The following is a 12,074-nucleotide window of genomic DNA, read 5'->3' on the forward strand; positions in this document are numbered from 1 at the left end:
CTAGTGAAGTTCATCATGCTATAAAATAGCACCAGGACCCAGTTCATTCTGGCTGTTCTGGATTGATGGATACCCCTTGAGTTTTGCCACAGCAGGTGACTAATGGCATAGCCAGACCTGTCATGTATTGTTGTTGCTCATCAATTATACATTATCTGTGATCTTATATTGTTACTTGATTACCTTAGGTTGCCTATATATTGCATGGTCCTTTCACACTCATTGGTGTTAGTTCTAGAAATCTCAGGAAAGCAAGCAGGAAAACAATCTGCTCCTGAATCAAGTGCCTTTTGATCAGTAGAAAAGACACAACAAGAACCAACCCTGTTTCCTTGGAATATTATGCCTCGGTTATAATACATTTAACTTGGAAGGGAGTCCCATTAATTTCAATGTATTTGATTTCCAAGTATGTGTGCTTTGGACTACAGCCCAAATTTGGAAATTACACAGAAACCTAACTTGGATCTAAATCACACTTACTTGCATTCCAGTGAAACCAGTGGGACCAACTTCTAAATGTAAACTTTTTAAAGGTTACAGTATTACACTGAGAATCAGTGGGCTTCCCCTCCCAAGAACATTTATGACAGTTTACCATCACTTTTTAAAGATAGAAAGGACATGGACTGAGTCTGTGTAGATGGTCAAAAGCCAGGTTTCCAGAGGTTTGTTTGGGCAAGCCTGTTAAATGTGGGAGAGGGACAAACTTCCATGGGTGCTGACTTCATTCCTGACCATGTCACATTAAGTGATGAAGTCCAAGGTGGAATTGTTCACTGGTTTGATAAATTAGGCTTAGAATATTTGTCACAGTGTGGAACCCTGCGCAAATGAAATTCACAACTGAAAGGAAGCCAAGCCAAACATATAAAGAATCTCACTTCAGATCTTCCCACCTGATGTGGGAATGTCAGAGGTGAAGCTGATTTGAACAGAGACACTGGCGTAAAAGCAGACCTGAACTTCCTTTGCTGTTTCAATTGCATGATGGCTTAGTAGAGCTCTGGTGAAACCAAGCGGGCAGGAACTAGTGGCTGTTTCTCTTTAAAATCTCTTTCCAAACTTCCCTAGGGGGCCACTCAGAGGGATATTCTCTGTGAAGTGTGAAAAGATTAAGCAGTTAGATCCCTTCTGAAATCTGAAATAAAAATACTGAATCCTTAATTGAGGTATTTGGGGTAAAGAAGAAGAGTGGAAGGGAGATTAAGCTACTTCAAGATATCCATGGTGCAATCAGTTGGTGATTTTAATGCACATCAACTCATTATATAGGCAACTATCAAAACAAAAAGTCCTGTTGTTTCAACTAATTAGAAGAAAAGCTTGAATTGCAAAGGATAAATTGTTTAGATGTCCAATTGTTTTAGGTTATAACATGAGATCCCTACTTCAGAGGCAGTTTTTTTCCCCTGATAATCTCTTAATTATTCCACTGGAATTTGTAATTGTAGAAAATCTCTCTGTGTTTAAGAACTACACAGCACTTGACTTGAAGGGAACTTTTGCTAAAGCAAACTACAGTTAGGTTGACTTTAAGTTCTCTTCCTAAAGCTGATGCTTAGAGCCAGTCCTACCATTAGACAAAATGAGACATGCCACCTCTGACAGCTGATTGGGATGTCATGCAACTGAAAGAGCAGAACCCGTGACAGTTATTAAATTTATTGTTGTGTTTTTCCTGCTAAAGAAAAGGAGAACCTGAGATTTTCTCCCTCAGGTGCCAGAATAACTTGATTGCTTTTAGTCTTTTGACCCTTGACTTGGGGAGACAGGAGGGAAACACCTGCTACTCAGAAGCTGCAGAATGCTGACCATGGTGAGACTCTAACTTTGCATCTTCAAGTTGCTGAATAAAAAAGCAAACACTGAAAGAAAAATCCCTTTATTTAAAAGGAGTAGATTTAATCCATGCAATTGAACCTTGTATCTTGGTAGAATTGAGAATCAGCCAAATATCAACACACACGGTACATGTAACTGCAAGATCTAAAATGTCAGGGCAGCAGCAAGAGCCTTTTGATGCACTGGAGGATCAGCAACAGAAAAGTGCTGAGTCATGGACAAATGGACCCCTTCCTTATCAAGTGCTTTCTTCCCTCTACTCATTCTCAAATTTCCCGTTTTTCTAAGAGATTGGGCAACTGCATGATGTGTGAGCTCACATCTCTTTTATAAAGGCCCAGTGGACCTTAGCACCCTTTACCCAGTCTACTTAGAGATGCCATTTCTTTGAAAGTGCCTTTTCTCATACATACAGATTTCTCTGAAAGCAAATGCAAGAGAACACAGGAGAGGCCAAATGGGCTAGCTTCAACTCTTTGAAAAATATCCTTTGGTGTATCTTTTCAGGCATATCCATCAAATGGTTTTGTTGCTCCTGCACTGACCTTAGTCAGTTGTTTATGTAAAATTCTTTTATAAAGATGTATTTCCACTCTTTTGCAGTTTTTGTGCTCTTTGGCTCCAGAGCTAATAGAATGCCAAGAAGTGTAGGAGTGAAGGTGATGTTGCAATGTCTGTCAGCTGTAGAGCGATTCCTTTTGTTCACTGCTGGGTCTCATGATATTTTCCAGGGACACCCTCTTGTCTATTTAGGTTAATTATTTTAGAAATGGATCGTTGCCATCAGAAATTATTCTCTGCAATACAGATACTCTCCATCTTGGAGGGGACATAACTTGTTACAATCCATGGGCTTTTTTTTTTTTTTAAGTGGTGCTTTCCCAATAATGGTGCATCTGGGTCACAAAAGGTGACAGTGTGATGGTTCTACCTCTGGATTCTGATGAGGTTTTACTGACATGGAGCAGAAGCTGACAGAGGAACTGAGGCCATTGCCAAAGTTCTAAGATGAATAGTTGGCTGTTTGCCAAAGCTATTAATGTGACACAAAGGGATAATGATTAAATACATGAGAAAAATTATATTAACTGCATTCACTTAGGTTCAATTTACTTTTTGGTTAAATTAAAAATTGTACCTATAATTCCATTCATATTATAGAACTGCCAGTATGCAGATAGTACATGCAATAACCTTAGCCTCCCAAGCTGCATTTGCACTCATGATGCTTTAGGAACTGAGATTATGAGCCTTTTGGCAGAGTGCTATCAGCAACAGTGTCTTCCTTTTCAATAAATATGTTCTCTTTTTAGGGATTACTTATTGCAATTATAGTTGAATAACTCAATAACATCATTCCAGAAACCTACCATTTTTATCTAGAATGAATTATATCAATCAGGAATTTGGAAAATAAATCTATTTTAAAGCTAACGTAAGGAAAATAATTTAATTTATAAATAAATAAGTCAACACCCAATTAATCTCTAGAATTGGAGGTGGGGCAATTGAGATAAGGTTAAATATGCTTATTGGGCTTTTTTCTCCCCAGTCTAAGTAGTTGCAGAAACACCAAGCTCTCTTTAATTCTTTAAATATTCTTGAATGAATGAATGAATGAATGAATGAGTGAATGAATGAATGGGATTGTACCACATCACAAAGTTATGTACTCAAATGTCAACCTTGTGTAAACAATGACAAATAACTCATAGTCTAAGTAAATAGATCTGCACATGGGAAATAGTTATACATGAACATCAGGACAAATTTATGCACAGGTGGGGTCATCATCACAAGCAATAACTGCATTTTACATATGATGCTATATTAATACAATACTATGTTCTGCTCACAGGTACTGTGTAGTGTGCATAAAATTAATGTGTGAAATTTTCATTTCTGATTTTAGCCATATGAATTATGGAGGGAATGTTTATATGGCATGTCCTTTTCAATTCTAAAGCAGCTTCAGTAATGTTTTGTTTTGGTGTACAGCTGCACATATAGACACAATGGAATGTGATTTGTGAGTAGCCTACCAAAATTACCGAAATAACTAACATTTTTAAATGACTATTGCATAGACATGCACCTGCTCAAGAGGCTCTGTAGATTAGTCTTGCAGTCATTGAAAAGCCCCCTTGGAATTCAATTACATGGCTGAAAAATAGAAAGCAAAACTATGTCTCTCCATGGAGCAGCAAGGAACCATCACAACAAGTTATCTTCTTTTCTGGCTGATATTTTCAAAAGAATCCAGCATTTTAGATGTGCTTTGCATCCATTGAATTTGCAGTATATTTACACCCTTTTCTATTTCATTTTTTCTATTTTTCCCCAGTTGGAACCCTTCTCTGAAGACATCCTTCATCAAACACCTAATGTGAATGCAATGGTTTCTTTGCAAAAATCCACTGCAATTCATAGTAAGTGTCAGGGTTTACTCATCTTTAAATGTTTAGCATTGCCTTTATTAATTGAATAGTTTTTGAGGATATGTAAGCAATCCATTTTTCTGACTAGTCATGGCATAATGGCATCATCTAGTCATCTGGTGCATTCTTCTTTCTCCCTCCATCCAGATACCAATTTTCTCTGTCCATTGGCAGCTCTTCCATAAACTGACACTTTCAGCAACTGGGCAGTTGATCCTATTGAAGGACATGGGTAAAGAACTGTTGGTAGTTCAAAGAATACTGAAGAATCTGACATTCCTAGATGCATGATATGGCTTACTTTGGATCCAACAATCTCTTAGAGCTGATGGCACATTTGGATTTTGAGGGCAAGTTGGGGCAGAGCAGAAAGCCAAGTAATGGTGATTGCTCTTGGGTATTGCCTGTAATGCCATAGTATCTTTTCTACCCCATTCCAGTTTACTTTTTTTTTATTTTTCTGGATATATGGGCATGCACAATTTTTATTCTCCAAGAATGCCTACTGGTCTTATGTCGGGCTCCAAGATATTACGAGTAGTGCCGTAATATGTATATAAGTCCCCTTTTCGGAAGAGATGGGCAGTGATAGAAATTTGAAATATATATAAATAAATAAATAATTCCAAGCAAAGCTGTTTTTGTAAGCTGAATATTGTGCAATTGAATAATTCTAATTTTTTCCAGCTGTTTTGATAATTCTACTATTGTAGCTCCTAATGCTCTAATAGCTATGGGGTTAAATTTTGAAGGTTTACTACATAATCTCTGTATTTCACTTGTTAAGTCCCAATGTTTTCTAGTGTTTTCCATTTCTTTTTGAGCTACACTATTGAGCTTTGGTATTGGCACATCCATAAGTAAAACTTGCTTGTCATCAACTACTGTGATGTCTGGAGTGTTACATGCTAGATGTTGATCTGTCTAAATTCAGAAGTCTTAAAAAAATGTTACATGATAATTCTGGAACATTTTTTCAATATTGCAATGGTACCAATATTTTATGACATCAAATCCATACTTTTTACATAATTCCCAATGTACCATTTTTGCCAGCATTCATGTCTTGTCTTATAATCGGTCTGGACAATTTTAATATATGTGGTCAAGAGTCTCATCTTTCCCTTTACATAACCTACATTTGCTGTTGTTTCCAATGCTTTGAATTTTCATTTTTGTGCATTTGTTATAGGTGCTTGTTCTTGTGCTGCAAATATTTGCCCTTCTGTTTCCTTCTTTATGGATCAAATCTGAAGCCATTGCCAAATTCTATCACTGTTCATCTTGCCCTCAATTTTTTTTTCAGATATTGACCTGAATGCAGAGGCTTATCTTTCCAATTTTTCATTTGCTAGTGTAACTGGGGGGAAAGGTTATTATTATTATATTTATGTGATTTATTGTTTATAATAATTATTTATAATACAATAAATATGTATTATTATTACCATTTTAATGCGAATTATCTCTTAGAAAATAAAGACAGGTGGATCAGGGCTCCTGATGGGAAATGTTTGTTCAGAAGAGTCTTTTATATTGGAGCCCACCGAGCCCATGTCTGAATTATATCAAGAATGCACCATCTTGTTTGGATCAAGGGCTACCAATGAATACCTCTGGAATTTGTTGCAGGGAAGGGTGGAATATGTGGAATATGTGGCAAGGAAGAAAATAGGTATTGTCAAAGCTGGAAGTGAATAATTCCTAAATTATATTAATATCTTAATTAATATCTTAATTTCTTAATTCGATCAAAGATTTTTTTCCTAAATTGATTACTTTCCTATGCCATTACCTCTCCCCTATTTTGTACAGGTCTAAAAACACTAAGTTTAGTTTTAATTTATATTAGTTGAGGAAACAGAGCTAAGAATTCTGTAAAAGTCTAGGTGGACCTAGATAATGTGCCTTATTTGATATAATAAATATGGATATCCCAACTATTACAAAGCTTGGATTATTGAACGTTCCTATAAATTTGTGTGAATATGTAGGATATGTGTATGAACACTGAAATTCATATTAACATATCATGTTTATATATATAATATATCATGTTATGAATATTCAAAAACATTTAAACTTTTGACACTCCAAGGATGGAGGGAAACTTGGACTATGCCAAGCTTCATAGAGGTGCTTTACTTTGAAGAAGGTTTGTGCAAGCACCCCTTCAAAGCTGCTTGTTGGCCTCTTCCACGTCTAAGAGCAAAGTGAAGCTCTTGCGTTGCTTCACATTAGGGTGTTTCAAGCTTTCGTCTAGCAGTCTCAATAGCCACTTTGCACAGGCAAGGAAAAGACATAAGAAATAATAAGAAGTAAGAAGTAAGAAGAAATAAGAAATAAGAAGAAATAAGAAGAAATAAGCAATAGCCTTATTTCCACATCTGACAGGGAAATACTTGGGATAGTTTACATTTTTGTTAACAAAAAAGAACTGGACACAATTTTGTGAGTGTTACAATACATTTTCATTCTGCCTGCTGTGAAAAATGATCAAAGCAAACATGAGAACATTGAGTGTTGTGCTGATTTCATTGAAAGGAATAGGAAAAGTGAAGGTGTCTCTGCTCTGGCCAGTTTTTATTGGCACAGTTGTGAGTTTTTGAGTCAGATGAAGGTTGAAGGGCTGTAGTTAGAAGGCTAGAACCCTGATTGTGAGCTATTATTTGAATTTTTAATGCCCTGACAGAAGCTCAAAAGTGAACCATGGGATCATTTCATTTATGGCAAAGTAGAGTATTATTCCTGTGCCAATAGATTTGGATTGCTTACACATAAGCTTTTTCTTGAAACACCCACTCACCCACTCTGTGAACACTGAAATCCATAAATAAATGGGATTGAATACTTTGTTCCCTGCAAATGGTGACTGTTGCGTAATGTTCTATGAGAACATTGTGGAATGTCTATATAACTGGGTTTGTTTGTTTTACTGAATAGGATTGTAGTCTCTAAGTATACCATTGATAAGAGTTTAATTTTGTATTTTTACATGGAATTTGCCAGATATAACAATTATTTACTGCTTTATATACATAAGGTGGGGGGGAATGTCAAGCATTTTACAACTTGGAAAAAAGCCAATTTTCTGACGCTTTAAGTGCATTTTCATACATTACTCAGAAGTAAGTCCTATTGAGTTCAGATGGGACTTAGTCTAAGTTAAGTGGGTATAGGGTTGCAGCTGGGAATCTTAATTTTGTAATATATTTCAGACTTTATCCCCATAAAATCGTCCATTATATATAGATCCTAGTAACAACTTAAAGAGTTCTGGTAATTTCTTTCAAAGGAATGGTCTCCCTATCATGTTGCATAAGTTGATCAAGCAAGTTTTCTTTTACCTTCTCCTTGGCCATTTTACTGATTCTAATAAGGGTACCTATTTTGTACATAGATGAAAGAAATCCTGTCTCTTGATTTAGATGGTGCTGCAGCCGAAAGTGATTTGCCTCCAGTTTAGTTCTGAGTCATTGTATTTACTGCTGGACTCTAATGTTATATCTTTACATAAAGAACTCACCTTTTCCTTGTTGAAACCCTACCACAGACCTCCTCTTCCATATGTGTGACTGTCTTTGGCTGCAATTTCCTAGCAAAGCATGGGGGGAAGGGGTAGAAGACCCCACTCCATGACTGAATATGCCACAAGTCTATGTCAGTTGAGATTTATTGACTAGTTTGGCTTGGAAAAGGGAGCCAAAAGAGCCTCCCCACCCAACATCCAAAGGCTCATACCTAGGTCTTATATGATACAACCACACCAGTTTAGGTAATGCACGACAGCTTTAAAGGGAACTATATTTAGAGACATATGATATGTGTAGCAGAAAACATCAGCAGCAGTGGCAATATTGAAAACTCTGAATTTATCCTAACATGGTAATCAAAACAGTTCACCATCAAATATGCTTTTCATTTATGTCTACAGCAAAGTTTGGAAGGTACCTTAATTCAGCCAGTTAAATCTGACACATTTTGAATTAATGCACGATTTCATTTTAGCTTTAGGTTCTCCTAACTTATCCCTTTCTGTTAAGTAGAGTTCTCAAAAGCTTAAGCAGTATTAAATGTGTTAGTCTTCAAAGTAACAAAGTAACAGAAGACCCTTTGTTGCTTCATGCGCAGATTGTAAGTTCTAGCCTATAGTGATTTTGAAAGGATTCGAAGTCACCATCCCTACCCCAAAGATTCTGAAAATTGTTTGAGGATTCTCTGAAAAAGCTGTCGTCTCCATAATACCATCTCTTAGTTCCCAGGAATATTCTTAAACTGAACTTTTGTCTACCCAATAGCGGGTCTTTGGAAGAAATATTAGCCTGGCCAGACTCTCATGAACTCCAGACTCCCAATTAGAAAGCAGTATGGCAGACTTTATCCAACCTGGTTCCTTTTCAGTGTGCTGGGAACCCAACTCCAGAATTGCCACTTGGAATTTTAGGGGTGTCAGTTCTAACACATCAGGAGGACACACCACAGGGAAATTATGGTGTCAGGAAAAAAAACCTGTACTATTCATAATGTTACATTTCTGGCTATTTGTTTATTTACCTCGTTACCTTTTATTTTTTTAAAAAAAAGAAGTGTTATTAACAGCAGGGATTTAAAAGCCTTTTTAAAAACCCCAAAGATTATATCATTATCACTGTCATTGTCATCATTTTATCCTGCATTTTTAATAGATACTTTGGTCAACTCAAGGCACACCTATAACTCCTGGTTCCTATTTTCCCCACCACAACAACCCTGTGAAGTGGGTTGGGCTGAGAGAGTGACTGGCTCAAGGTCACCCAGCAGGTTTCATGACTAAGGCGGGACTAGAACTCTCAGTCTCCTGGTTTCTAGGCAGCACCTTAACCACTGCACCAAACTGGCTCATAAACCAATATTTCTTTTCCTATCTTTTTTGAAAGCCACCTTATAATATATGGCCATATACCAAAAAGAGCCAGTGGTGTAGTGGTTAAGCCACCAGGCTAGAAACCAGTAGATCATGAGTTCTAGCCCTGCCTTAGGCACAAAGTCAGCTGGGTGACCTTGGGCCAGTTATTCTCTCTCAGCCCTAGGAAGCAAGCAATGGCAAACCACTTCTGAAATCTGGAAACTGCAGTGACTTATCCAGGCAGTCACCAGGAGTCAACACTGACTCAAAGGCACCCCCCCCCAAAAAAAACCCAACCCAAGAGACCAGTGCATATAATCACATTTCAAAGAAATTATTGTTCTAGTACATCTCCTGATGTTTGCAGGTGAAAGAACATCCAGAACTAACAAACCTGATTGTTCTGACAGCATAATTATGCAGTCTGTTCTGGCATTTCTAGTTTCCTTTCCTGTCATAGTCATTTCTGGACTGCCATTTGTTTTCACCAGCCCCATTTCCTACTTACAGTTGTGAGAAATGTATCTTCCATTCTTACAGATCTTGAAAATGTTGATACTACAGTAAATTCTCATCCTACACACAGACACACACAAAAATCCACTGTGGCTATTTCTCAGATGCTAGGAGTTCATTAAATTCTGTGCTGTTCTTTTCAGTTTATTACTTTCTCAGAAGGCTGTGACTTAGACCTTGGAAACCGAACTTTCCAACTTGGCACTGAGGGACCCAAAAGCATAACTTCATCACAGCCATTTGGAATCCCAGTTATAACTACTCATATGCTTAGAAGCTCTCTGGGCTGGACCTAGGCAATTACTTGGGTTTATACCACCATGCTAGTGAAAATTCCCATAAATTGTGGTGTGTTTTCTTTAGGGAAGTACTGGAAGTCTGTGAAGCCTTATCTCGTGCCAGTTAGCTGTAAGATGGCTGAGACTCAAGAGAGAGAAGAGACAGAGGCGGTCTCAGCCATGGCCTTACTTTCAGTGGATGTTGAGCAGTCTTTTCCACAAGAGCATGGCAGGTAGGTCCAAAATCTTAGACACTGCGAGTGTCAAATAAATGGGTTGCATGACTGAGGAAATAGATTGAAAGCTCCATTTTTGTTTTGTTTTGTTTTTAAAGCCCAGGGTCTCCTTGTGTGCTTTAACTTTTTTTTTTTTAACCAGAAATGCAAAGAAAAGCTACATGGTCTTCAGATTCTTAGGCTCATATTCTTAGGCTCATGTTTTTTAACCGTAATTTACTTTTGCACTCTGACAGCTTCTTTCTTAATTACCACACCTACAACTTTGTTGCTATTTATTACCATGCCCAAGTTATGTTGAAAGGATTGAAGGCCCTGAGCAAAGTACAATTGCTATGCTATTGTTCCTAATGTTAAACAAAGCATGTCCCCATCAAAGCTTTTTAAAAAAGCAGCTAAGAGAACCATAATAAATGATGAAAAAAAATTCTTTGCCCCACCTGGAATGTCATATTAATGTCATTGTCATAATAAGTGGGTTAAAAGTTTATCAAGTAATAGCTGTAGCAGTGTTTCTCAACCTTGGGAACTTAAAGATGTGTGGACTTCAAATCCCAGAATTCTCCAGCCAGCAAGTCACATATCTTAAAGTTCCCAAGGCTGAGAAACAATGATCTATAGTATCAGAAGCACTGAGCAAGACAAAGCTCCAAGGAAAAAGATGAGCAAATTATTTTCAGGGCTAGCTTCATTTTTGTGCTAATTGATATCCCCAAATCCCAATCCAACTGGACTTCTTGTTAGGGCATTATTATTATTAATAATAATGTACTCTTTATAGTATTTATTGATTTATCAGATTTTTATCACCGCCCATCTCCCCCACAAAGGAGGGACTCTGGCAGTTAGTCATACAATCCTGAAAACTTTAAATCCCTCCCTCCTCCACTCTTTGTGCATTTTCCCATAGATTCCTCCTATGTTATATATCTAGCTCTCATAAATATTAAAAATCAATTGGGGAAGCAATACTGAGGCAGTAACTTTGTTAAATTAATGAAGATTAGTAAAATAGTTGCAAGAAGGAAATGGAATATCTGTATTCAAGGCATGCTTAGACCATGCATAGGCTCCTAGCATGCAAATTAGGACTTACCGGCTACAGAAGTAATGTTGAGTTTCACCAGGGGTTCTCCCAATTCTTTCTGGGAAGAATAAGCAAACAAAGAGTATTTGAATCTCCATTCAGAACCTTATCAGTTCAACTTATCGGTTTCAAGTCAGTGAAATCTCAGGAGCTTTACAGTAGTGAGCAAATAGGGCCCACAATATGGTCTTAGGCACATGATGAAATAATCTTGCTGAATCTGTGTATGTGTTGACCTTGTTAATAGCTGCATGAAAGGACACTTGGGAACCCTAATGTGTGCCTCCTTGAATTTCATGATGAAATATAAATACTGTACATAATTGTATATAGTTATGCACCTTTCAGCCAAAAAGGGCCCCAGAGAAGCTTGCAAAAATCAGTAAAGAAGACCATTTCTAGTCTCAGGCTTACACACAAAATGCAGATGAAAAAGAATTCAGAGGAAACAGAATTCTTCCAAATTTTCTGCAGTAATTCTGGAGATAACTCATTCACGCAGTGTAACCAATCCATCTTATTTTCACTAGTCCCACAATAAGGGTATGCCAGGGTTGAGAGGCCAAGGACTGTACTTGAATGGCTTATTTCAAAAAGGAGTGGAGCCAAGTCAAAGCATTAAGTGAGCCTGGAACAATACTGGCATTTGATGTAATTTCATTTACATTTAATCCAATTAATGAAATATTATATTATGATTTTGTCACGTATATATATATATTTCCTAGCAAGTTTTAAGACCCTTAGTCACCCCTTAGGTTCTGATGGACACATGTGACTTGAGGCTTT

At 37.2% G+C, this 12,074-nt stretch overlaps 1 protein-coding gene across 1 annotated transcript in view; it reads left to right on the forward strand.

The window, feature by feature from the left end:
• Positions 1 to 12,074, forward strand: part of HDAC9 (histone deacetylase 9) — a 284,421-nt gene that overhangs the window by 260,666 nt on the left and 11,681 nt on the right. The window contains exons 24-25 of the mRNA XM_063303735.1: positions 4,190 to 4,274; positions 10,048 to 10,195. Of these exons, the coding sequence (XP_063159805.1) occupies positions 4,190 to 4,274; positions 10,048 to 10,195 (233 nt within the window). The remainder of the gene's footprint in view (positions 1 to 4,189; positions 4,275 to 10,047; positions 10,196 to 12,074) is intronic.

This window comes from Candoia aspera, chromosome 4 (assembly GCF_035149785.1).
Source record: "Candoia aspera isolate rCanAsp1 chromosome 4, rCanAsp1.hap2, whole genome shotgun sequence".
NCBI classification, from domain to species: domain Eukaryota; kingdom Metazoa; phylum Chordata; class Lepidosauria; order Squamata; family Boidae; genus Candoia; species Candoia aspera.